The sequence below is a fragment of the Sander vitreus genome, chromosome 18 (assembly GCF_031162955.1).
Source record: "Sander vitreus isolate 19-12246 chromosome 18, sanVit1, whole genome shotgun sequence".
Taxonomy (NCBI): Eukaryota; Metazoa; Chordata; class Actinopteri; order Perciformes; family Percidae; genus Sander; species Sander vitreus.
In genome coordinates, this window is record NC_135872.1 from 16,417,692 (window position 1) to 16,439,588 (window position 21,897).

Here is a 21,897-nt window from a genome sequence, read left to right on the forward strand (position 1 = left end):
ATAAGCTTATCAAACTGTGTAAAGAATTTATGTGTTTATTGGGTCGGTAGGACAACGTGGGTTCAGAAAATCAAAGCAGCATCTGAACATTTCATACAGACGGAGAAGAAAAAGAGAGAGAAGGCTTACCAAGGTAAACAGTGATATTTCTTCTGCATGAACTTACTGTCCCCCGTGTGTGTGTGTGTGTGTGTGTGTGTGTGTACTGCAAACCCTCCTCCCAATAAATCATAATATAGTACTGAGTTGGTTTAATTATTCTTACTAGTAGAATAGCCATCAATGTGCACATATTTCTGAATTTATGGCAAACAGCAAAATAACCTTTTAAACCGTTCTGTTGTGATGCAGGCTGAAGTGAAGGAGGGAACATCTGTTGGGTTGGTTCATTTTGAATCAATCTAGTAGACAAAAGCTGAAATATAAATTTGTTCAAAATTAAAAGACCCACCCATGCTCTCCCTACCCTCCCTTGAGCAAAACACAAATATCCATAATCCTCCTCCCCAAATTATTTCCCCTTTCTCATAACAGAAAGACATTTTTCATCTGTCAAATTTGTAATCAGCCTTAATTATATAAGCACCTGAATGTGCATATTGTCCACACATTATACACAAAATCAGCTGTTTCAGCTGGCAAACTATGTAATGCAGTGTTGTAAGCCTACATCTAATGTCTGTTTGTTTTAGCACGTTCTCTAAAGACCAGCGGTATAGGCCGACTGCTGGTAACTGTCACTGAAGCCCAGGAACTCAAAGCCTGTAAACCCAACGGTAAGGCCTTGTGAAGGATTACAGATCCTGTCACTCTGCCCTCTATCTATCAATTCACAATTCAGTACAGTATGATTCACATAATTAATGTCCAGTTAATTAAAAAAAAACATAATTTCTCTCCAGGTAAAAGTAATCCGTACTGTGAGCTGACGATGGGGGCTCAGTGCTACACCTCCCGACCGATCAGCGACACTCTGAACCCAAAGTGGAACTTCAACTGCCAGTTCTTCATCAAAGACCTCTACCAGGACGTGCTGTGTATTACTGTGTTTGAGAAAGACCAGTTCTCCCCAGATGGTGAGTAGATAAAGGACACACACAGCACAGAGGCGCTCACATTAACACAATGGATTGTTAGGCTTTTTGTCCAGTTTGTCCTGTCTGTACAGAACACACAGTCACTGGTCAGCTTCTGATGTCTTCTTTTGACTGATAATTAGACATTCATCTTTCCACAATTGTTTTGTTTGTGCTGCTGTGCCTTTTTTCTGAATTTTATGTCTTTTTGTTATGACCTAAAAATCCTCAGCCTTAAAATCCAGTATCAAACTTTTCAAACAGATTTAAAATCCCTATGAAGAAGTGTGTTTCTTTGTCTCAGTCATTCATTTGATCAGCTTTACTAAATGACGGTTGTCTGCCTCTTCAGATTTCCTGGGTCGTACTGAAGTTCCTGTGGCAACTATAAACAAAGAGATGGAAAGCAAGGGTGCCGCAAATCGCCGCCTACTACTGCATGAGGTCCCTACTGGAGAGGTTTGGGTCAAACTAGACCTACAGCTTTACGAGCCAACCAAATGAGGACAACAAACATCCAAAACACACGCACCACTTAATGTTATAGTAATGAAGAGAAGACATTTTGCATAAGTATAAACAAGCACACACACCTAAAAGTGCCTGTTTGTAGCAGTGCAAGGGTTGCCTTGAAAAACTCTCACTTTTACCGGCACTGCCTTATTCTGCCCTGAGCCGCCCAGACCCATTTAAGTGACCTTTAACAGAAAGGGAACTTGCCAAAAATAGAGAATGACACACAGATGAAGTAATAATGTATTGTGGATAAAGGTGTTCTTGTTGCCAACAATCCAGCTAAAATGTGAACATAATGGGCACAGTTTGATTTTTGTAATACTCATATTTACACTATTTTACTCTTGGTCTCTTACAACATGTCTGAATTTGTTAATATGAAGACATACACCCTGTTATACGTACACCTGCACATGGCCAATGTTGCACACTACTGTACAATGTAATGTCAAAAGTTAACCCTAAGTGTGCCATAAAATCCTGAAAATGGCATGAATAAAATGTACATAGAGTAAACATTTTTTCTTTGTTGTGTCCCTGGGAAAACTGTGAGGTAGTTAGAAGGGAATAGAAGTGAAGATTTACGGTTAATGTGGATTTTATTTGGATGTAGGCGAGGACTGAAGTTGTTGTACACTTGCTGCTTGTTGCCGACATCTGGAGAACCAGCAGCCGGTCTGATGGCACCTTCCATCTGGTGTGGCAGTTGCACAGAGGCGGCATGGTATGGTGTCGATTCTGGATGAGACACATTTGCATGACTATTACTTTTCACATTATTTTAACTGAATATCTTAGTTGAGCTTCTTAAGTGGCGCTGTGCTGCAGCTGTATCACTTAGGCTACGTTCAGACTGCAAAAGTGGGCAAAAGTGGCCCAAAAAATAATTTGGGGTCAAGTGACCATGTCAGACTTCTTCAAAAGTAGTGTGAACACTCAAATCTAGCGCAGATCAGATTTTTTTCAAATCAGATTCAGGCCACTTCCATATGTGGTCCTGAATCAGACCCAGGTCGGATTTTTTTCCAATGCGGCCGCAGTGGGAACAGAGGGTCGCCCTGTGGAGCAATGAAAGTGAGGGCCGGCGCGCCGGCTGAGGTGGGATCCCAGCCCGTCTCGCCTGCACTGTAGGGGAGGTGCAGCGTGAGCGTGTGCGATAGGACCCGAAAGATGGTGAACTATGCCTGGGCAGGGCGAAGCCAGAGGAAACTCTGGTGGAGGCCCGCAGCGGTCCTGACGTGCAAATCGGTCTTCTTGTCACACAGACCTCTGTAGTGCATTTTCAGCCATAACCCTGCAAAAGGCCAAAATAGCCAATTTGGCTCTCTTTCTCTTCATTCTTCTCCTCCTCAGCACCTGCTCATTAATGTTATGACTGCCATTACACAAACATTTTGAAATGAAAGCAAAAATGCTTACTTCCTCCATAACTTTAGTGCAACAGCGTGCTGCGTCTGATGTCATTGTTATTGTTCTTTTGCACATGCGGGTCATTTCATATCAAAACCGCAAACAGTTCACACTGGAATCTGATATAGGCCACATTTTAAAAGGTAATGTGAATAGCCGAACAAAAAATAAGACCTGAGCAAAAAATCCAAATTAAGACTTGCGGTGTGAACGTAGCCTTAGTCTCTGCGGTTCCTGCAGTGTTATAGAAAATATATGCTATAAAAATAAAACTTCTCATAAAAGTGTATATTTGTACCTGCTGGACTTCCTTCCTTCAGTCTCATCCACCACTGGAGTTTTTCTGGATGCAGTGACCGGATGATTAGATGAGGCGTGTAGCAGCATGTCGGCCTGAGACGTCACAGACTCACTAAGAGGACGACCACTCTGAGGCAGCTTCTCTACTTGCCTTTTACATCCTAAAATGGAAGGGAAAATTGGTTAGCTAACATTAACCACCATTAGCTACTGGTCCTACCAGACCAAGTAAGGCAGTGCCAGCAAAAACCCCTGAGTGTATTGAGTTGAGCAAGGGTGTTTTTTTTTGTTTTTTTGCTTATGAATACAGCTTTTCATTTGTAACAGGAAGAATGTCTTAGTTCTTCTTTCGGAAGTTATATAGTCTCACTTTAATTCCCCCAAACTAAAAGGAAATGCCACTGCAAATATCTCAGCTCACACTCAAAGAAAAGCATTCATAGAAGTCTTAAATGTACTTTTGCTGAAATAATTAAAGTACCAGGTACCTTCTTCACAAGAGCGGGCTGTTCTCTTCTCCTTCAGTCTTTCATGTAACTGAAGGTATAATGGGTCCTTTAAGTCAGCTGTACTGAGCTAGTGATAAACAGTGAATATATTATCAGCAACAGACACATTTAGAATACTTCAATATGTCCAAAACTTTTTATATATATATATATATATATATATATATATATATATATATATATATATATATATATATTTATTAAGTAGGGCTGTCAAAATAACGCGTTAATTTCGATTAATTAATCTGAGAAAAAATAACGCAGATTAATCCATTCCATATTGAGGTTTGACCCGGAGCCGTTCTAGCCACCATTGGACTGTAAAATGAAGGAGGGAGACAAGAATGTTCTGCCTGGATCATTAATTGGAACATTTACTTGTAAAAATCGTCTTCCTGCTAACCCTGGCTACCGAAATCTGGTGCCACTGACATGTCTGCGCTTCTCTCTGATGCTCTGAAACACAAACCCCGCTGCATGTGACGCTAGTTAACACTATACTCGACAGCAGCTAACGTTAGCCTACCGCTAGCTAGTAGCTGGATTAAACACGGTTACAATGCTGACAGCTAACGCTAAACGGTGTAAAGTTTGACTGTGTTTTACTGTAGAGGATTCAACACCGGGATGTAGCAATCTGCAGCTGCCGTCGGAGAAACAACACAGACGGTGCGTTCAATGAAACTGGTAAACTACAGCGTCGTGGTGCATTTGAAGTTATTGTAAATGTCCTTTTCCCATCTGGTGGTTGATTTTGTCATTCAATAGCAATTTACTAGTGAAATAAGTTATCTTATTGTTATACATTATTATTAAATCATTTAATTTTGACCATATGGCCTTAGCAATAAACAAGCCGTTCTTTAATGTCACCGACCCTTTTTTTTTCTTTTCTTTTTTTACTTTCTTAAAAAGTATCGGTTCAGGCACCGTTAATTATGTATGCGATTAATTTCGATTAATTAATCACAGAGTATGTAATTAATTAGATTACATTTTTTAATCGATTGACAGCCCTAATATTAAGTGAAATATTTAAGTCACAAAAAATTACCTTCACATGGTGAGGCTTTTTAATGTGGAGAAGAAACGGATTGTATTCCCTTAGATCATAGCTTTCTAGAAGCACAACGCCCTGAAGAGTAAAGAAATTACAGCAGTTGGATAGTTACACATCTCTTGTGTGAGTTTTGTCTGTTGTTGTAGTGAAAAACTAAGCACATTTGTGTGAAAGTCTGATGCAGAACTATAAAGCATCACAGTCCACAACAAGACAAAAGCAGTTGCCACTCCAAAGCAAATACAAGCGGACTGAACGGTGAGATTAGTATCACCTTGGTATTGCATTGATGGAGGTAGTGACTGTATAAACTCAGGCGCCTCTTGACCGCCACAGGGCTGCAGCTGGATACATGTTTCTCCACTCTCCTCTGGAGGGGAAACCACACACGCTCAGTCCAGCGCTTGTGCAGCAGCTCCCTCCTCCTCAGCTCTGTTACGTCCCGTTGACTCAGAAACCTCTCCAACTCCTCAACAAAGACACATTTCAACTAACATTTCAGTTACAGAGACAAAGTTACAGTTTCAAAACCCTTTTTTCGTAATAAAGAGTAAACATTGTTAAAAAACAAAACAAAAAAAAAACTGCATTTTTTAAACTGCCAATTAAAGACACTGGAAAGTCACATAAGTTAGTTAATGTCCAGCATCTTACCTTCATAAAGCCATTTTCTGTATCCAGTATTGCTTGAATTGTTGCTTTCACCTGTTGATTATCATCCTCCATCTCTGCCTAAATAGTAGCACATGCAGTAAGAAAATCCACCTCATCCTTTTGTGTAGGTATGAGTTTGGCTGAGTGCATTACCTGCAGTTGTCTGAGGGAGGTGTGAGAGAGCCAGTCCTGTGTGGCTCCCGACTGTGGCCCAGAGGGTGAGGACTCATCCTTTTTCTCTGCTCTTACACATTTACTGGTGCTCCTCGTCCTCTCGCTCGACTGAGACGGGCTCTTTCTGCGGTCTGTAGCGTCCTTCCCAACAGCCATGCACTCCTGAAACCCCATTTAGGGTCGATTGATAAACACAACATCCTGCAGTTACAGTTTGCAGTGCACACTTTCATTTTAAATCCCATTGCAAATAACAGCAAATATACAGACAAACATAAACTGCAGTGCTTTATGCGGACTTCAAACTCAAAAAATTCCAGCTCGAGTTCACAGACAGACCAGACACAATCATGTAGGTGAACAGAAGGCAACAGAGGCCAGCACAACAGGCACTGACAGATCATGTCACTACCTGGAAACCTGAGCTGCATCTCTCTCTTACACAAACACACATGGTGGGACATGTATGTCAGTGCACTATGGGGGATTTCTTTTAACATGATTTAGCAACTTTAGCATCAGTACAAAGATGACAGCTTCCTTCCTTGCTGTGCTTTTTGTTGTGTTACAGTAATACCAGTATCTTTGAATTTTGGATGCTGGGCTGGTTTGTTCATCTGCACGTCATCTGATCCCTCACCAGGCATTGTTTCCTATATTGTCCTGAGTTAAGAGAGGATAACAGTGGCTACCGTATCTGTCTGTCAATAACCTGAAACCTTTCCATTCATCTTTCCAAGGACACTGAGATTCCAGCATTGTACATGCAGATATGACACTGTACAGACAGAGGAGAAAGAGTGGCAGCCAGGCATTTACAAAGGCATTGTAACCCCTGCCTGGGCTGGCCAGGGTACACATACCAGTGATACATTATTAGTTAGCAATTATGTTTTTTTTTTACCTCTGATTTTAACAGGCTGACATGAAATGGTGTGTGGAAGGTGATCACACCACTGGCAGTGTTGTTCTTCTTGGGGCTCATCCCTAAATCACGAGAAAATATTAGAAAATATTGGAGCCATCAGAGATAATTTGCCTAATATAGGCTATAGGTGGCTACTGGCCCCAACCAACCTGAATCTACAGTTAGTAGCTAGTCTTAAGTGCTAGCTAGCTACATGCTACAATACTTTGTATAACTCATGCAGTAGGCTAGTTAAATTGAATATGAATGACATTACATTACATTACATTACATTGTATGTTTTATCATGCTATGAATTTACCAGCCCGTCTGTCACCATAATGTTGTGGTTTCTTACCTTCGTTTACTATAAGTCCGAAGAAAAATAGCCAAAATGAAGTAAACCTCCTTTGGTTTTGGGTCAGCTCATCACGCACAGGTTGTCCAACCGTCTGAAGGTTTTCCGTTGCTAGGACACCGGCTCACGAGAGAGCAAAGTCGAACGCGGCGTTCAGCTCGAGACGACTTCAGCTCACCAAAACGTCCTCAGTTTAAAGTGGCATTCCCTAACATTTCAGTCCTGGATGATTTAGAATTCCTATTTGAGTGAAAACAATGGATCTGTGCTGACAGTTTAGCAGTCTGGAGCATAGAAATAGAATGTATTTCATTCAATCTCTGCAATACTTTAATCAGTGCATTGTTACCTCCTTCAGTTATGGTGACTTAACAGACATTGATTTAGGCAAAATGAAAGCCTTCGAGCTTTAATATGAACCAAATGTATCGGTACATAATACCAAAATGATATTATAATTATTAGCATTGGTAATAGTAGTAGGAGCCTTTATTTATTTACAAAGTGAAGAGATTCATGTCAGGACATTTCCAATTAATAGACTATCCCCTCTCTATATAACTCCCAGATTAATTTATTTATATTATAAATATTAATAATATGTGTTTCTTCTTTAAAACGACAATGTGATTGTTTTAAAAATGTTTTTTAAAAAAAACATATTCATTACTTAATCACATTTGTTGTTTGTAATAATCAGTTTAAGTATGCAGCGCACAGATCATATTACAGAGATAAGGACGTTAAGTTTCTGTATGGGAGGGACGGGGTCATTTGACTGTACGTACTGAAGCGGTGCAAAGGCTCATGGGAAAAAAGTACATGTTCTGAACGGTTTCTGTCCTAGTTAAAGTGTGTTTTAATAATGGTCTGTTACTGTTTTGGGTGTGCATTCATGTTACGTGGGGTTTTAGTGTCGTATGGTTGATTTAGAGTGTGTGTGTGTGTGAGTGTGTGTGTGTGTGTGTCTGTGTGTGTGTGTGTCTGTCTGTGTGTGTGTGTGTGTGTGTGTGTGTGTGTCTGTCTGTGTGTGTCTGTCTGTCTGTCTGTCTGTCTGCATGTCTGCATTTATTGCACCACGACCGAGACCCGCGTGGGGACTAATGGGGTCTGGGCAGTGTGGTTGAAAATGGACACAGAGATTCATGGGAGTTCAAATCTATACACTGTTATTCTTTCTCTTCAATCAGGACTACTGTATTGAGTACACTGTTCTTGAGACTGTACTGTTATAAAGGAAAAAACATATCTACAATAATTATTTGTTTATGTATGATTATAGAGCCTAGTATTTTCATATTTATATATTCAACAAGTTTTTTTTTTTTTATGTTTACTAACAAGTTTTAGTAACGACTAGTAAGCTAAACTTGATTTGTCTACTGCATCAACTTACCAGTCTGTGGTAATGCAACTTGACCTATTTAGTTTCACCTTTTGTAAAATCTTAAATGGTTTAAGGCAACGGGTTTCCACGCAAATTTCTAGTAAAGTCAACTAATTCATGATAACAGTGCAGTAGTAAACCCATGATATATTTGTACACACTAGTATCCTCTTTTTGGCATTAGAAATAATCAGTTCTGTATAAAGCATGTGTTCTGTGAGAGAGTATTCGGGCCCTGGTTGACATCCAATCAATAACATTAAAAATAGATTGGGAGTAAGGAAGAGAAGAGATTCACAGCTAGAACTATTCAGGAACGAATGCATGTTTTTGTTTATTTATAATAGGCTACCCTTAAAATGTCTGAAATAATCTGTTAAATCCTTGATTGCAACTATTTAACTCTTAAGCAAAATGAATGTCTATTCTGTGAGACACTGTAAGGGGCAGTAGGTTAAAGAGTTGTAGTCTGTCCTAATGCGCTTGTTGACAGCTCAGATGCACTTTCAAGGTGCTGCGCGTATAGGCTATAACGCTCAGACACCTGCGGAGAATACGACTACTTAATGTGTCGGTATTAGCTGCGTAAAGGCAGGGCAGGGCTTGGCTAGATCATAACTTTTGGCGTTTCACTGCTTTCTTTCTTTTCGTTGCCGAACCCGGGACAGGGGGGGAGACCACATGGATTGGTGGACTTGGTTGGCAGCGATTATTGCCCTGCTCTGGATTTTCTGCTTTATAGACGGTAAGAGAAAATGTAGTTAGTGGAGATTTGGAAGCTTTTCAGGAACGCTGTGGCACTTTATGGCGGAACAGCTGTCATAAATTCACAGCATAAGAAATTAGACCATTTCTCTCCCTGCATCAAATATAAAGTAGGCCTAGGCTGTAGCATAACGTTATTTTTCTGGGTAAACCATAAAGTATCTTACTTTGTTGTTTTGCTAAGAATTGATCAGTTGCCCAAAACCTATCAAGAGATTTATAGTGCACTAGGACATCTTCGATGAGGAAATCGCGACATTATTCTCATTTTACACACCTTTCCCAAATTGAGCTCGATTGGAATAAACGCAGGTGCAGCAGTGCAAACCACCCACTACAACTTTTAGGAGTTATGTAGAGTAGTAGCTGCTCATATTGCAGAAAGCCTGCAATATGAGTCACAAAATATTTTTTGTGATGAGACATTTAAAACATTCTGGGGGTTTTCTTTGGCATTTTGAGACTATAGGCTAGGCCTACTATAATGTCCCCATGCTTATGCTTAGCCTACTTGTTTCAATAGGCCTACACACTTTGGACAAAGGCGAAACTGCAATAGAAGGACATTTAAGGATCTATTGCAGAATAACGGATTTGTGATATTTGTCAGAGAATGGGTCCCGTGCTGAGGGCCCCCATTAGCCCCCCCTCGCTTCGCGCGCTCAGGCGATAGCAGCTGCCCACATGGCTGGTGAACACTTTAATCCAGTGGCAGACGCTGTTTGTAATGGTTGCTGACATTAGCCAGGGTGTTAAATTAGACTCCAGCTGACCACGTCACCCTCTTATCTCCAGGCAACGCCGTGCTTGAGCTGCGGCTGCTCTTCCATGCTCTGACCAAAGCTGCATGTCACCTGTACCTGGCTCTTCTCCCGCTGCGCCGGGCCGCCACCCACTTCGCCGACTGTGCGAGATACCTCATCAACCATGCCCAGCAAACCCCCTCTATCCAAGGCGGCTACCTCCACCAAGGGCAGCCCCTGGCCAGGAAAGGCACGCTGCACTTCCTGGAGGGCATGTGTGTGGTGTGTGAGACGGTGCCCAACATGATGGGCGCAGCGCTCAGTGTGGGCGCCGCCTTCTGCCACATGCTGCAGGGAGGTTTCTACGTGCTGGCGGCCACGCTGCGCACCATCCAGGCCAACCTGTTCTCCCAAATGAACGGCGAGAAGGATAGGTGGGACAAAGAGCGCCACAGAGCTAAAGAGGGCGAGAAAAAGCTAAATTCTAAAGTGTTGGAATACATCTCGGTGTTTTGTCAAGACCCTGTCAGCGCTTTACGCATCAAAGTTGACGTACCACCTGTGTATAGATAACTTTTATCCATGTTACACAATATACTGGTTAAATGGCACATAAGAGGCCTTCTTCTAACTGCTGACGGGTCAGGTGCATGCAGTGTGTTGATTGGTTTGCAGATGACAGGAGGTTGAACTTTGACCTCTGGTTTTCACCCACAGTTGAAGGAATGGTACAAACAGAAATGATATTGAACATCAAGAATCTATGGTGCATTTTGTTACATTTGTTTTACCTTCATTGAGATGTAAAGAAGTTAAAATAAATGTCTCAAACAACATTGTTGATGGGTTATGGTATTTTACATTATGGTATTTAGATGTTTATTGGTACATTATTGTATGTACAATCAAGTGTCTTTTAAGTGTTCTATTGTTCATTAGACATGCCAGCCTTGTTAATCTGCAAAATATCTACATTACAAACACATACTGACACAATGCAACTGATTAAAATACAGGTATAGTTCAGTATCTTGATCCACAGGCATCACTAGTGCATCAGTCATACGTACACCTTCCTTAATCAACTAATTCTGATTATAGATATCAAACAAAATCAGAAATACTGCCGCCCTTGGGTCACCATATCAGGTCTTTGTAGCTTTATCTCAGTCCTGTCAGAGATGAGAACAGGGACACAGAGAGGGGGGAGGTGGCAAACGTTCAAGAGCGGAACGCTGCCAGGTTAAGTCTGGCCACTGGCATCCAGGATATTAAGTATTTTGTCTGAGTTATGGTGCAGCAATTCTCCCGACAGCTGCATAAATGCACGGAGGGAAGACGGAAGTGGAAAGGGTCAAGTTGACGTTAAAAGGACTGTGAGCTGATACTGAAGATGAATCTCGTCCAATGGAGGCTAAAGTTTTGCATCAGGTGTAGTCTGGATCATCTGGGGAGAGATTTCCCCAGCTACAGTAAGAGAGGAAAAGAAAAAAAAAATCCTTCAGGCTGCCGTTTGTTGTGGGAAACAAAAGTAAGGTCTGAAACACCAAATTTTAAACACATGGTGAAGACATTTAAGTCAACGTAATGTTAATCAGCTGTATTTGAAGTAAGCTGACTCACAAAGTATGTCATCGATTCTTCTGACAGCTGCTTTGTTCACTCTGTATTCATTCTGCTCAGACCTGTGATGAGAACTTTGGCATCAGAAACACAGACGGCTTCTCAACCACCTCAGAAAATGAGCTTCAAACCAAACAGATATGCAGGGGCTAATCTCGTTACTCACTCCCTCAACTTTGTCACAGTCTTCAGTCTCTGCAGAGCCGACAAAACGTTCTTTTGCGTGTCGGACGACAGGGCTTCATAGGTGTGAAGCTCACCTGAAACACAGACATCATGATGAGGAACGATTTTCAGATAAGAGTTGAACAGCTGGAGATTGATTCTAGAGGTCCGAGGTCACTTTCTGTTTCACCTGAGAGGATGAGCTTTGTAGCCCGGTTTCGCACAGCAGGAAGGACCTGTTTCTCGGTGAACACGTTACCGCCGTCTTCACAGAGGTACCTGAACATCACCTGGACATAAAAAAAAAAAAAACACACACTTGATCAAACAGAAAGCCCCTATTTTTTATAATTAAAATCCAACATTGGAAGAATAGTTAGAGCCTTAAATAGTAAGTTTTCATGCACTGTCTGCTATAGCGAAGATTAAAAAGGTTGTGTGGAAACATAAAATCTGCGACTGCGAGACTTTCACTTCCAGCATCATGGCATGTTATAGAAATATCAGCCAGAACAGAACAGATGTGACCTAACAACCCAAACAGCATCTTTCAGTAACAGAGAGAGAGTGTCTCTAATCACACAACTCCACTATACAGATGGGTTACGATATATTCATTTACCCTTTGATGAAACATAAACATTACAAATATTTTTTTTAATTAATGTACAGCTCATTTTATTTAAACAACTGCTTAAAACTAAACTAATTAAAATAACTGTCTCACAACTTTGTCTCTACTTTCTCTATAATTAGTACACTTAAATATGTACAGTATTTCCAGCCCTGTAAAATAAAGCGCTTTCTGGAAAAAAATAAATAAAATTGGAAATGAGATGGGTAAAATAAAGAGCTCCCGATTTATTTTCCAACATGAAGGTCTCAATTCTGTTTCGATGCCTGCTCCATACTACTAGGATAACATTGTGTTGGAGAAATACTGTATTACTTATTTTGTGTTTACTCATTCATTTTTGTTGACCTAAAGTACTCATAAAAACAAAATATAAAAAAATAAGTCAAAATTGTATAATGTGAACTACCCCAGGGTTGCTAAAACCCACAAAATTCCCAGAATAAATCCTCAATGGTAGCTACACTGTAAACCCAAATTTAGTTGTAATTCAACTTTTTAGTGGCCACTACTTATTCTTTCATGTTTTGGAGGAGACTGATGGGGTCTGGGCAGTGAGCAAATGTTCAGTGACAAATTGTAAACTTGCGACTCTGTTTAACACTGTTTCCTAAGTGAAACCCTCCACGCAGTACAATACATTGGAACATTGCTTGCTTTATGTGTGTTGTTCTCCTTCCTGTTTTACTGGAACAGATGTATGGAATACATTGTTCTTAAAGTTATACTGTCATAAAGGAAAATAACTTATTAATATGAACGAATTATTGCTTTAGTAGTGATAAGTAGCCTAATGTTTTATATTTGTCATGTTTCTTTGCATGTTTAAAGCTATAGTGCGTAGTTTCTGTCTCCCCCATGAGGAATTCTAAGTAATGACGACAAAACTGTCGGCGCATCCACATGATGCAATCCTTCTGTGATCGGCCACCACCCCCACCCCTCCTACACGCAGTTGCTAGTAGCCAAGGAGGACACGGAGGATTACAAAAAACATGATGGACTCTTCAGAAGAGGAAATTATCTTTGCTCGATTTTCTGTGCGCGAAAGTCGCCGGACGACACCAGCTTCTGAACATAGCCATACTGAGGATTACAGAGAGAGTTGTGTGGAGCTGAAAGTCTTAATTAGCTTTCTAGCAACTCATTTGGCAATGGCTGGAATGTAACGGACGTCCATTAATATCAAAAAGTTACGCATTAAAGCTTTAACTTAACATGCTTATTTTAGACAACATGACTCAAGAGAAAGAAAAAAAAAATATGTTTACTAATGATGTTTAGTAATGACTACTAATGTAAACTTGATTTGTCTACCACATCAACTTACTGTTCTGTGTTAATACAACTTGACCTGTTAAGTTTCAACTTGTGTAAAAACTTAAACGGTTTAAGGCAACGGGTTTCCACGCAAATTTCTAGTAAAGTCAACTAATTCGGGATAACAGTGTATAGCCCTGTCTGCAACATGTGCATAGTGCATTATCTCGATCAGAGGAGGCAAAAGTCAAAGGACCTGGTAAGAGTGTATGAAGGGTTGTAGAAGGGCCTGCAGGAAGGATAACACCTCCATCCGTGCGTCTGACACTATCACTTCCTGTTCACTGATGTCGACTGCTCCACATTTGTTCAGGAGGAAGCATGCCTCCTCAAAGTCCTGATTAATGAAAAGACAAATATCAACAGGCACACACTATTTACACACAATATCAATAACATGCCAACAACATTTTGGACTTTTTAGACTTAAAACTTTCTGGATCACCAATGAACAATATGCTAACAAGTAGGTAGTCTCGCTTTGCCAGACCTTCCTTCACAGCGCTGCGGAGGAGGGTCTGGCGAGTCCACACAGTATTCCAGGACGGTAGAAAAACGTGCTCTGGTTTATTGGCATTTCTTTAAACCAATCACAATTGTCCTAGGCGCACGGAGCAATGGCGCCTCTCCAAAAAAGCCTTGGGAAGGAACTTGTTGGTGGAACGTGTACGTTCAAAAGTTCAACGTTGTTTTAGTCGTGCAACAGAAAACTCAGATTGGACAGATAGTCTAGCTAGCTGTCTGGATTTATCCTGCAGAGATCTGAGAAAAGGTTAACCATAGTCCTCATAAATTCACCAGAGTTTAAAATACCAACACAAAGGAAGCCCAAGGCAACAGATATCCGGCCTAAATGAGTGAAATCCGGCGGAATTTCCGTCGGCGAGGCAATCCCGGAAGTGGAACGTTGTGGAAACAGACTTACAAGTAAGTAACCACAATAGTAAGGAGTGTTCTGGTTTTCGACATTTTAACAGGACAATAATCCTCTTTGGGATATTTGTCCTGAGATGTCCAAAGAATGCTGAGCCCTGAAAGATGAGGTTGTTACCTGAGACGACTTTCCAGGGATGAAGATGAATTCGTTGGAGAAGATGTCCCGTAGGAAACAGAAGAAGGCGAAGAGCTCGTCTGTGAACAGAATGGTGGATCACAACGAAGCAAAAGGAAAACATGTTGGAAACTCTCACGGTGTGTTAGTTGAGAAATATATCGTGTTTAACCCTCACCTCTCTGTGCGCTCTTTGTGACTCGTATGGCCACTGCGAGCATGGCGGGACGCACAAAAACGTGCAGAGACTGATTCCTATAGGAAGCCAGCATCAGCACCGCCGCCGCCGTCCTGATCACATCCAACTCTGGGCTGATTGGATGTTTCCTCGCGGGCTCTTCCTCCCGAACCAGGTAGACACGCCCTGCTTTGAGGTGAACTACGGATCGATGGAGAGTCACGGTGGCGGACATCACATCCAGGTCAGGGACTTGTCCTGCAGAAAACATTCATTGTTCAAGGGGTAGTTTGGTGTTAAAGAGGGTTGTATCCACCTTAGAATAGTTTGTTAAGTATTTGTGCATATGTGTGTGTGTGTGTGTGTTAATGTGCCTGCATGTGTGTATTTGCACACACACACGAGACCTGTAACGGGAGACAGTTCAGTGGGGTTCTCTTAGGATAAGTTACTTAAAGGGCATTAATCCACTGAAGATCTCCTAAGTGAATCGGAACACTTGTGCCAACTCACATTCATCTAATCTGTCTGATCTACGGCAGACCGGGTCAAAGGAGTCTTTAGTATGCTGAGGTGAGAGGCGGACAGTTACTTTTCTGGTTTAACTTTGTCTGGTTCACCTGTAATGCAATATGCAAATGCCACCTACTGGGCATTCAAGGGATGTGAAAATAAACCTCCTAAAAATGCCTATTGAAAGACGAGCACTTATCTCAACCATGCGCTCAAGCTTGATGCAGTTGCATTTGTGCTATATATACAGTATATAGATACAATATTTACAGCAAATATATAAAAATCCATCTATCGTCTCCACCCACCAGGCCAATTCAGGTGAGCCCCAAAGTCTAGCGCCAGCTTCCTGAGCCAGAGGGTTTTTTCTGTAAGCTGATGCCAGAGCAGGCCCTCCTGTGTTAAGACTGTGGTAGGAGCCTGGAGCAACAGGCACGCCATCAGAGACCAAGGGCTGATCAGAGAGCCCTCCTCTTGGATTCGTACCATCAGATTAGCCAGCCCACTCACACAGGCCTGGGTCTCGGCACTGGGTTTCTGGGGAAGATCTCTGTGAATAGATATAAAGGGAGAAAAGGGTGGGCAGGAGGAAAAGGGAGGGGGGTGGGCGGCACAGCCACACATGGCTACAGGACTGTAGCTACAGAGGACACTGAGGTCATGTCCTAATATATTAGTAATTATAATATAATATATTTCTGGAAATTTGGAGTTTAGATTATTATTTAGACTTTGGTTTTCTACCTGGGTATGAGGTTGTACTGGCAGCGGTTTATCTTGCTCTGACACAAACGTCGGACTGACATGGGACGGCCAAAGTTCACATGCATGTTGCCGTAATCTTCCTGCAGCACTTTGGTAGCCTTCAGCAGACCCTGCAGAGAAAGAGCAAAGCTGGGAGTGAATCACATGCCAGAGCTAATCAGCTTTATTCATGCATGAACCCTTCTGACCTGTACAAATGGGTTAGTGAAGTTAGAGATGAAGTGATATTGTTTGCAAATACAATAAATCAATTTTTTCCTGTATTCTTACACCTGTAACTAACAAAATGACATGACGTTAAGGATTCGGAGATAGGCAGGAGTAATCAACCTTCGCTATAAACAGTTTACATGTCAGTGATGTAGGTGAAGTGAGTAGTGTAACCAAGACGTACTGTGGTGCTTTCTTTGGGTTTGGGGATGCCCAGTAACTCGTGGGCGAGCAGTGACTCCTCCAGCACTCGGTCGTAGCTGATACTGATGGGGACCAATGTGATGTCATACACCTCGCCTTTAAAGTAAGGCTCCAGCACCATGTGCATCATGCCTGCAGATACATGCAGATATTGTAGAATCTTTTCACGTCTTCAAATTAAAAGCATGAATGCAACTGTTTTCCCTCTTTGGTCACTACAGGTAAATTGTGGGGACTTATGGCCAATTGGATGGGGAAAATACAGACTTTTGAACAACCTAAATACACTGTACCAGAGCTGCAGTGGCAACACTCTACTTCTGCACACAATTACATAAAATAATGAACCAATAAATATTAAACAAAATAACTAAAATTGTTGAGACAGACTGCTATGGGGAAATGGAGGAGAAAACACCCATCATTATCATCTTTTATGTCTATTATCAAGCAACAAAGACCACAATGCCCCAAAATAATGCTTTCTGACAAAGACACTTTCCTACACTGGGACACACAAAGAGCTGACATGACACTTACCTAACTTGGGCATCAGGGACTTCAGTGTGCGACTCCGCAGGCCTTCCACATAAAACTCCAGAGGAGCAAATCCTTTCTAAAGAAAAACACATTTAACAGTTGGAAGCACTCTTTACAGATGGTCAAATGCAGCAGCTGATTCAGGACTACTTGAATGAGCTAAAGCCATTTCCAAAAGGGTTATGACAGTTTGAGTTTGGTAGGGGGATGTGTCAGGTTATGTCTCACCCTGACAATGGTTTTGACATATTCCGACAGCACTGCCCAGTACAGTTTGTCAGAGCCAATGGCACGTCGGATAAAGAAAGCCCCCGAGCGACGCAGCATCTCTCCGACCATCTTCATCCCTGCAAGAGCTTTACAGTGGAGAGAAATAGAGGAATTAATTGATGGAGAGAAGTGAGCGTCTGCAAGCAAAGAAAGAAGGCATGAAAATGTTTACATCAACTAGAGATGTTTTAATGTAACTATATTATCTATATAATATTCTTTTGTTTTAATTCAAATAGATACTTGCGAATTCCTGCAGCAATAACAGGTAATGGGATGTCGTAGGTGAACAGGATGTAGGAGATAACCAGGAAGTCCACATAACTCCTGTGATTGGGCATCAGGATCACAGGACTCTCCTGAATGGCTTGCTGGAGCTGCAAGGGGACAGAAAACAGAGAAATCAATATGGTATCAGTAGCAGACTCTTGGTAGAAGCAACTTAGAAAGTGTTCGAAAAAAAACTTCTCAAGTGCTAATTTTCAGAAGATATATCTTATATATCATAATATTCATCTGTTGCAATTAGAATCAAGCCACTATTTCATTCATTTTAATAATTTATCAGCTGTGGCAAAAAGTGGACGTTTCATTTCCGGGATTGTTCAAATGCTGCCGGATATTCGGCCGGATGTCCGTCACCTTCCTTCCCTTCTTTTCTTTTCTTTGTGTTGGCATTTTAAACTCTGGTCAGTTTATGAGGACTATGGTTAACTGCTCCTCAGATCTCTGCAGGGTAAATCCAGACAGCTAGCTAGACTATCTGTCCAATTTGAGTTTTCTGTTGCACGACTAAAACAACCTTTGAATGTACACATGTCCTCCCCCAAACAAGTTCCTTCCCGAGGCACCGTTGCTCTGTCCAGCACCTAGCGATTGTGATTGGTTTAAAGTAATGCCAATAAACCAGAGCACGTTTTTCTCTTATCTCGGCATGCTGTGGAGACTAGCCAGACCCTCCTCCGCAGCGCTGTGGAGGAAATCTGCCAATGCAAGACTAGGTGAGCGCCAATCCCTACATCTTTATATACAATCTGTAATCAAACACACTGCTGCACACAGGCAGGGAGAAGGATTTCTAAACTGCACTTTCTGTCCTTTAAGACTCATAAAAAACAGCTCATACCTTAGGAACGGTATGACAGAAAATTGTAGTGGTTTTGAAACTGTGACTTTTTCAAACCGCGGTATACCTTGAAACTGGTAAGCGGCCCATGCCTACAGTGGACACCGTGCTGAACTGGCCCTATGAAGGTGGTGTATATATTGTAATGTGCTGTTGTTCTGAACACAGTATGGATTAGTAATTTGGTCCTCACCATGTTGAGTCCTTCCATGTTGACAAAGATGCCAGTGAAGAGTCTCTTTAACACCTTGGTAAGTGTGTAGGCCATCAACCTGATGGACCCCAGCTGCAGGTTTTGAGACATTTCCTCCAAAATTCTACAAACCTCCTGTCTCACATCCTCTACCGATGACCCCGTCTCCGTGGCGATCTGAGGAGGAACACAGGAAAAAGACTGACTCCGTGTTGATGAAGCAACAGTGTGAACCTTCTCTGTTACATCTTCTTAAATCACACCATCCCAGTGGGATGATCCCACCTCCTTGGTCACGTAGCGTAGATACTGGGACTCCAGCACGGCTTTGTTGAGGTCAGCCATGGAGCAGGACGGGGCTCCTTCGTAAGGGCTGGGGCTGTATGTCCTGAGGGCATGGCCAAGATCACTGCTGCGCCTCCTTTTCTCCAATATATCCACAAACTCCTCTGCATTTTCCAGCCCTGCTCTGCCTGAATCCCTATACTGGAGAGAAGTCACGCTTATGTTTAAGGCATTAATGGTAAGTTTGATGTTTGACACCTTTAAAAGAACAAAAACACAGCTAGATAACTGTATGACTCATGTATGTGAGAGGGAGGAAAGAAAGAGAAAATAAAATGTTGGGAGGTTACTTGTTGCTGAGGGATCAAAAAGCAACCCAGCAACACATAGCATCACATTTCCAACCTCTATATTAATCAGTCAATTACACATAAAGATTTTACAGTTTGTAAACAGTGGTTTGTGGAAGGTTGAAGCCATTTAAACGTAAAGTCCCCCTCCACTTAAAAATGTTACTTATTATTACGTAATTTGGATGTGCAGAATGATGAATGTTTTTTTTTTTTTTACATTCATCTGTTAAAGGGGGACGTTGCTTTGTGCTCGCCCTAAATCTGAGTTTAACACAATGTGCATAGAGGCATGATTAACCAGAAGCCAATTATAGGCCAATACGCATTTAAGATGATGTGAAGTGATGTGAAAACTTTAAACATCCAGCCCAAACACACACACACACACACACACACACACACACACACACACACACACACACACACACACACACACACACAGAGAATGGACTTTTGGGTAAAGCATCTGTCTAGCAGTAAAAAATAAATGCATGTTCATAGATTATGGATTTTTCAATGATAAATCATATAAACTATGGGCCAGATGTAATTTTAACTTTTATTTTTATTAAAAAAAATAAAATAAAAAGATAGACATATATATATATATCTATCTTTTTATTTTATTTTATATATATATATATATATATATATATATATATATATATATATATATATATTATATATATATTAAACACAAACTATTATTCCAAACAGATTATTTCTAACGTTGTATGTCACAATAACACAAACTATTATTCCAAACAGATTATTTCTAACGTTGTATGTCTTAAAACATGTTTGAAGGAGATCTTTAAAAACCCAGGAGTCAATGAGGGTCTTTATCTTAGTTAGTTATGAACAGAAACAAACGCCGACTCTTATCTTTTCTATTCAGTACTATGACCCTCTAAGGTCGGTTGGAAGCAACCTATTAAGCAACATTACTCAAATATGTATGCCAAAGTTTCAGCAGTGCATAGCCTCAGCTCTATTGGACATATATGTTTGCACTATTTGCAGCTAAATATGGCCTCAGCTTAAAAACACAGCTAACACACCACATGTATTTCGCTCATTCGGTCTCCATGTCAGCACTTGGATATACTTTATAATGTTAACTTTTAAAGCGTATACGCTCGTACTGTGCACAAGAGCAAGCGACAAAGCGGTATGAAAGGATGCCAACATATTCTGCATGAAACCAAACTCATTTCAACAGGTGTTGACAGGTGTCTTACCGTGTTTGTCATTCTTCACGGAAACAAACATAAACCCTCTCAGATGGCTGTGTCCTCATCGACTTTCGTTTTCCGTACTTAAAAGCTCCCTTCGATACACCCTGCGTAGAGCGCAGCACCCACGGGGCCAAGCCAATGGAATCGCTGGTTTTAGAAACTCCTCCCGCGTATTGTAATGTGCAGCCCTTTGCTCTTGAATAGCACTACGACCCCCCCCCCATCTGCGGGGAACATCTGCGTTTTGCTGCTTGCAGATAGACAGATAATATGAGCAAGCACATGTCTGAGACTAAGATAAAGTGTGTAGTGCACACTTTGGTCAACCGAACAATTTCTGTAATTTCTTTTGTGCTTATAATCAATCTTATAGGCGTTCTCTATTTATTTTTTATCCAAGGATTCATGGAGGCCTGCTTAGGTAAACCTGCATCCTGTCAGCCTTCACCCCCCTCTATTTGTCTGTGAGCAGCTGATGCATCACACTGAGTGATGACAGACAAGTGAGTGCAACTGGAGCCCAAATGGACCTAAACTTTGTACCTCTTGTTTAAAAATGCATCTGCTATTCAGGCAGTGGTGTAATGTGACCACCGGTGAGTAGATTTAGCCTACTGTACAGCAGTACAAATTGGAGGTACTTTACTTGAGTATTATCATTTTGTGCAACTTTATACATGTCAAAGGCTATTATTGTACTTTTTACCCCATTACATTTGCTTCCCAGCTTTAGTCACTTTTCAGATTACAATTCTTCATACATGAAGAAAACAGAAAGAAAACATGTAGGTCTCCAAATTTGGTGTTTTTTAAATTCATTTTCTGATAAACTGAAAGATGAAGTGTTCCTTCATGGGTTGAGAAAATGATCCTACTACTTAAGATAAATGAACTACTTTTATTATTATATAACCCTCTTAATTGGATGAGCTGGAAAACGCATCGTCACAAAGCTGAATATAGGGGCTGTTCTCACAGGACAGCGATCCTACAAAATACATACCTCACTGTAGATCAAACTACCTTACAGTTTATCAGAAGCAGAATCAGAATCAGAAAAGGATTTATTGCCAAGTAACACTTACAAGGAATTTGCCTTGATGGTTGGTGCGTACATAAACAAACATAATAAACATTAATATCAAATAATGTTGTGTTAAAATTAGCACAACCTTAAACATCTACAGCAGTAAAATGCAACATTTGCATTATGCAAACAATATATATAATAAGAAAATACTTACAGGGAACATTTGATTGCAATATGATGTACGTTTACTTGTAATACCTTCAGTACATGTTGCTGATAATACTTAAATACTTTTACTTATGTAAGGTTTTGAATGCAGGACTTTTCAAGTATCTGAATA

The 21,897-nt window shown here is 41.0% G+C and overlaps 3 protein-coding genes across 9 annotated transcripts in view; 2 read left to right on the forward strand and 1 right to left on the reverse strand.

The window, feature by feature from the left end:
- Window positions 1-2,108, forward strand: part of LOC144533022 (intersectin-2-like) — a 39,690-nt gene extending 37,582 nt beyond the window's left edge. For all 6 annotated transcript variants that reach the window (XM_078274060.1, XM_078274062.1, XM_078274061.1 and 3 more), the window contains 4 exons: window positions 51-133; window positions 693-776; window positions 903-1,076; window positions 1,429-2,108. In XM_078274060.1, the coding sequence (XP_078130186.1) occupies window positions 51-133; window positions 693-776; window positions 903-1,076; window positions 1,429-1,580 (493 nt within the window). In that variant the 3' untranslated portion in view covers window positions 1,581-2,108. The remainder of the gene's footprint in view (window positions 1-50; window positions 134-692; window positions 777-902; window positions 1,077-1,428) is intronic.
- Window positions 2,109-8,342: 6,234 nt separating this feature from the next.
- Window positions 8,343-10,685, forward strand: LOC144533534 (uncharacterized). Its single transcript, XM_078274948.1, has 2 exons — window positions 8,343-9,096; window positions 9,912-10,685. The coding sequence occupies exons 1-2, from the start codon at window positions 9,033-9,035 to the stop codon at window positions 10,430-10,432; spliced, it is 585 nt and encodes a 194-aa protein (XP_078131074.1). The 5' UTR covers window positions 8,343-9,032; the 3' UTR covers window positions 10,433-10,685.
- gnpat2 (glyceronephosphate O-acyltransferase 2) lies at window positions 10,675-20,638 on the reverse strand. 2 transcript variants are annotated; one of them, XM_078274946.1, is made up of 16 exons: window positions 20,531-20,638; window positions 18,937-19,137; window positions 18,652-18,828; window positions 17,580-17,709; window positions 17,291-17,418; window positions 17,063-17,138; window positions 16,503-16,654; window positions 16,088-16,218; window positions 15,652-15,893; window positions 14,831-15,088; window positions 14,653-14,732; window positions 13,798-13,938; window positions 11,838-11,937; window positions 11,649-11,742; window positions 11,483-11,544; window positions 10,675-11,326 (listed from the first exon to the last, which is right to left on the reverse strand). In XM_078274946.1, exons 1-16 carry the CDS (start codon window positions 20,540-20,542, stop codon window positions 11,274-11,276), a joined length of 2,037 nt encoding a protein of 678 aa, XP_078131072.1. In that variant the 5' UTR covers window positions 20,543-20,638; the 3' UTR covers window positions 10,675-11,273. The 2 variants fall into 2 exon arrangements, with proteins under 2 accessions (XP_078131072.1, XP_078131073.1); XM_078274947.1 differs by having other exon boundaries at window positions 18,937-19,132; window positions 20,531-20,637.
- Window positions 20,639-21,897: the final 1,259 nt, after the last annotated feature.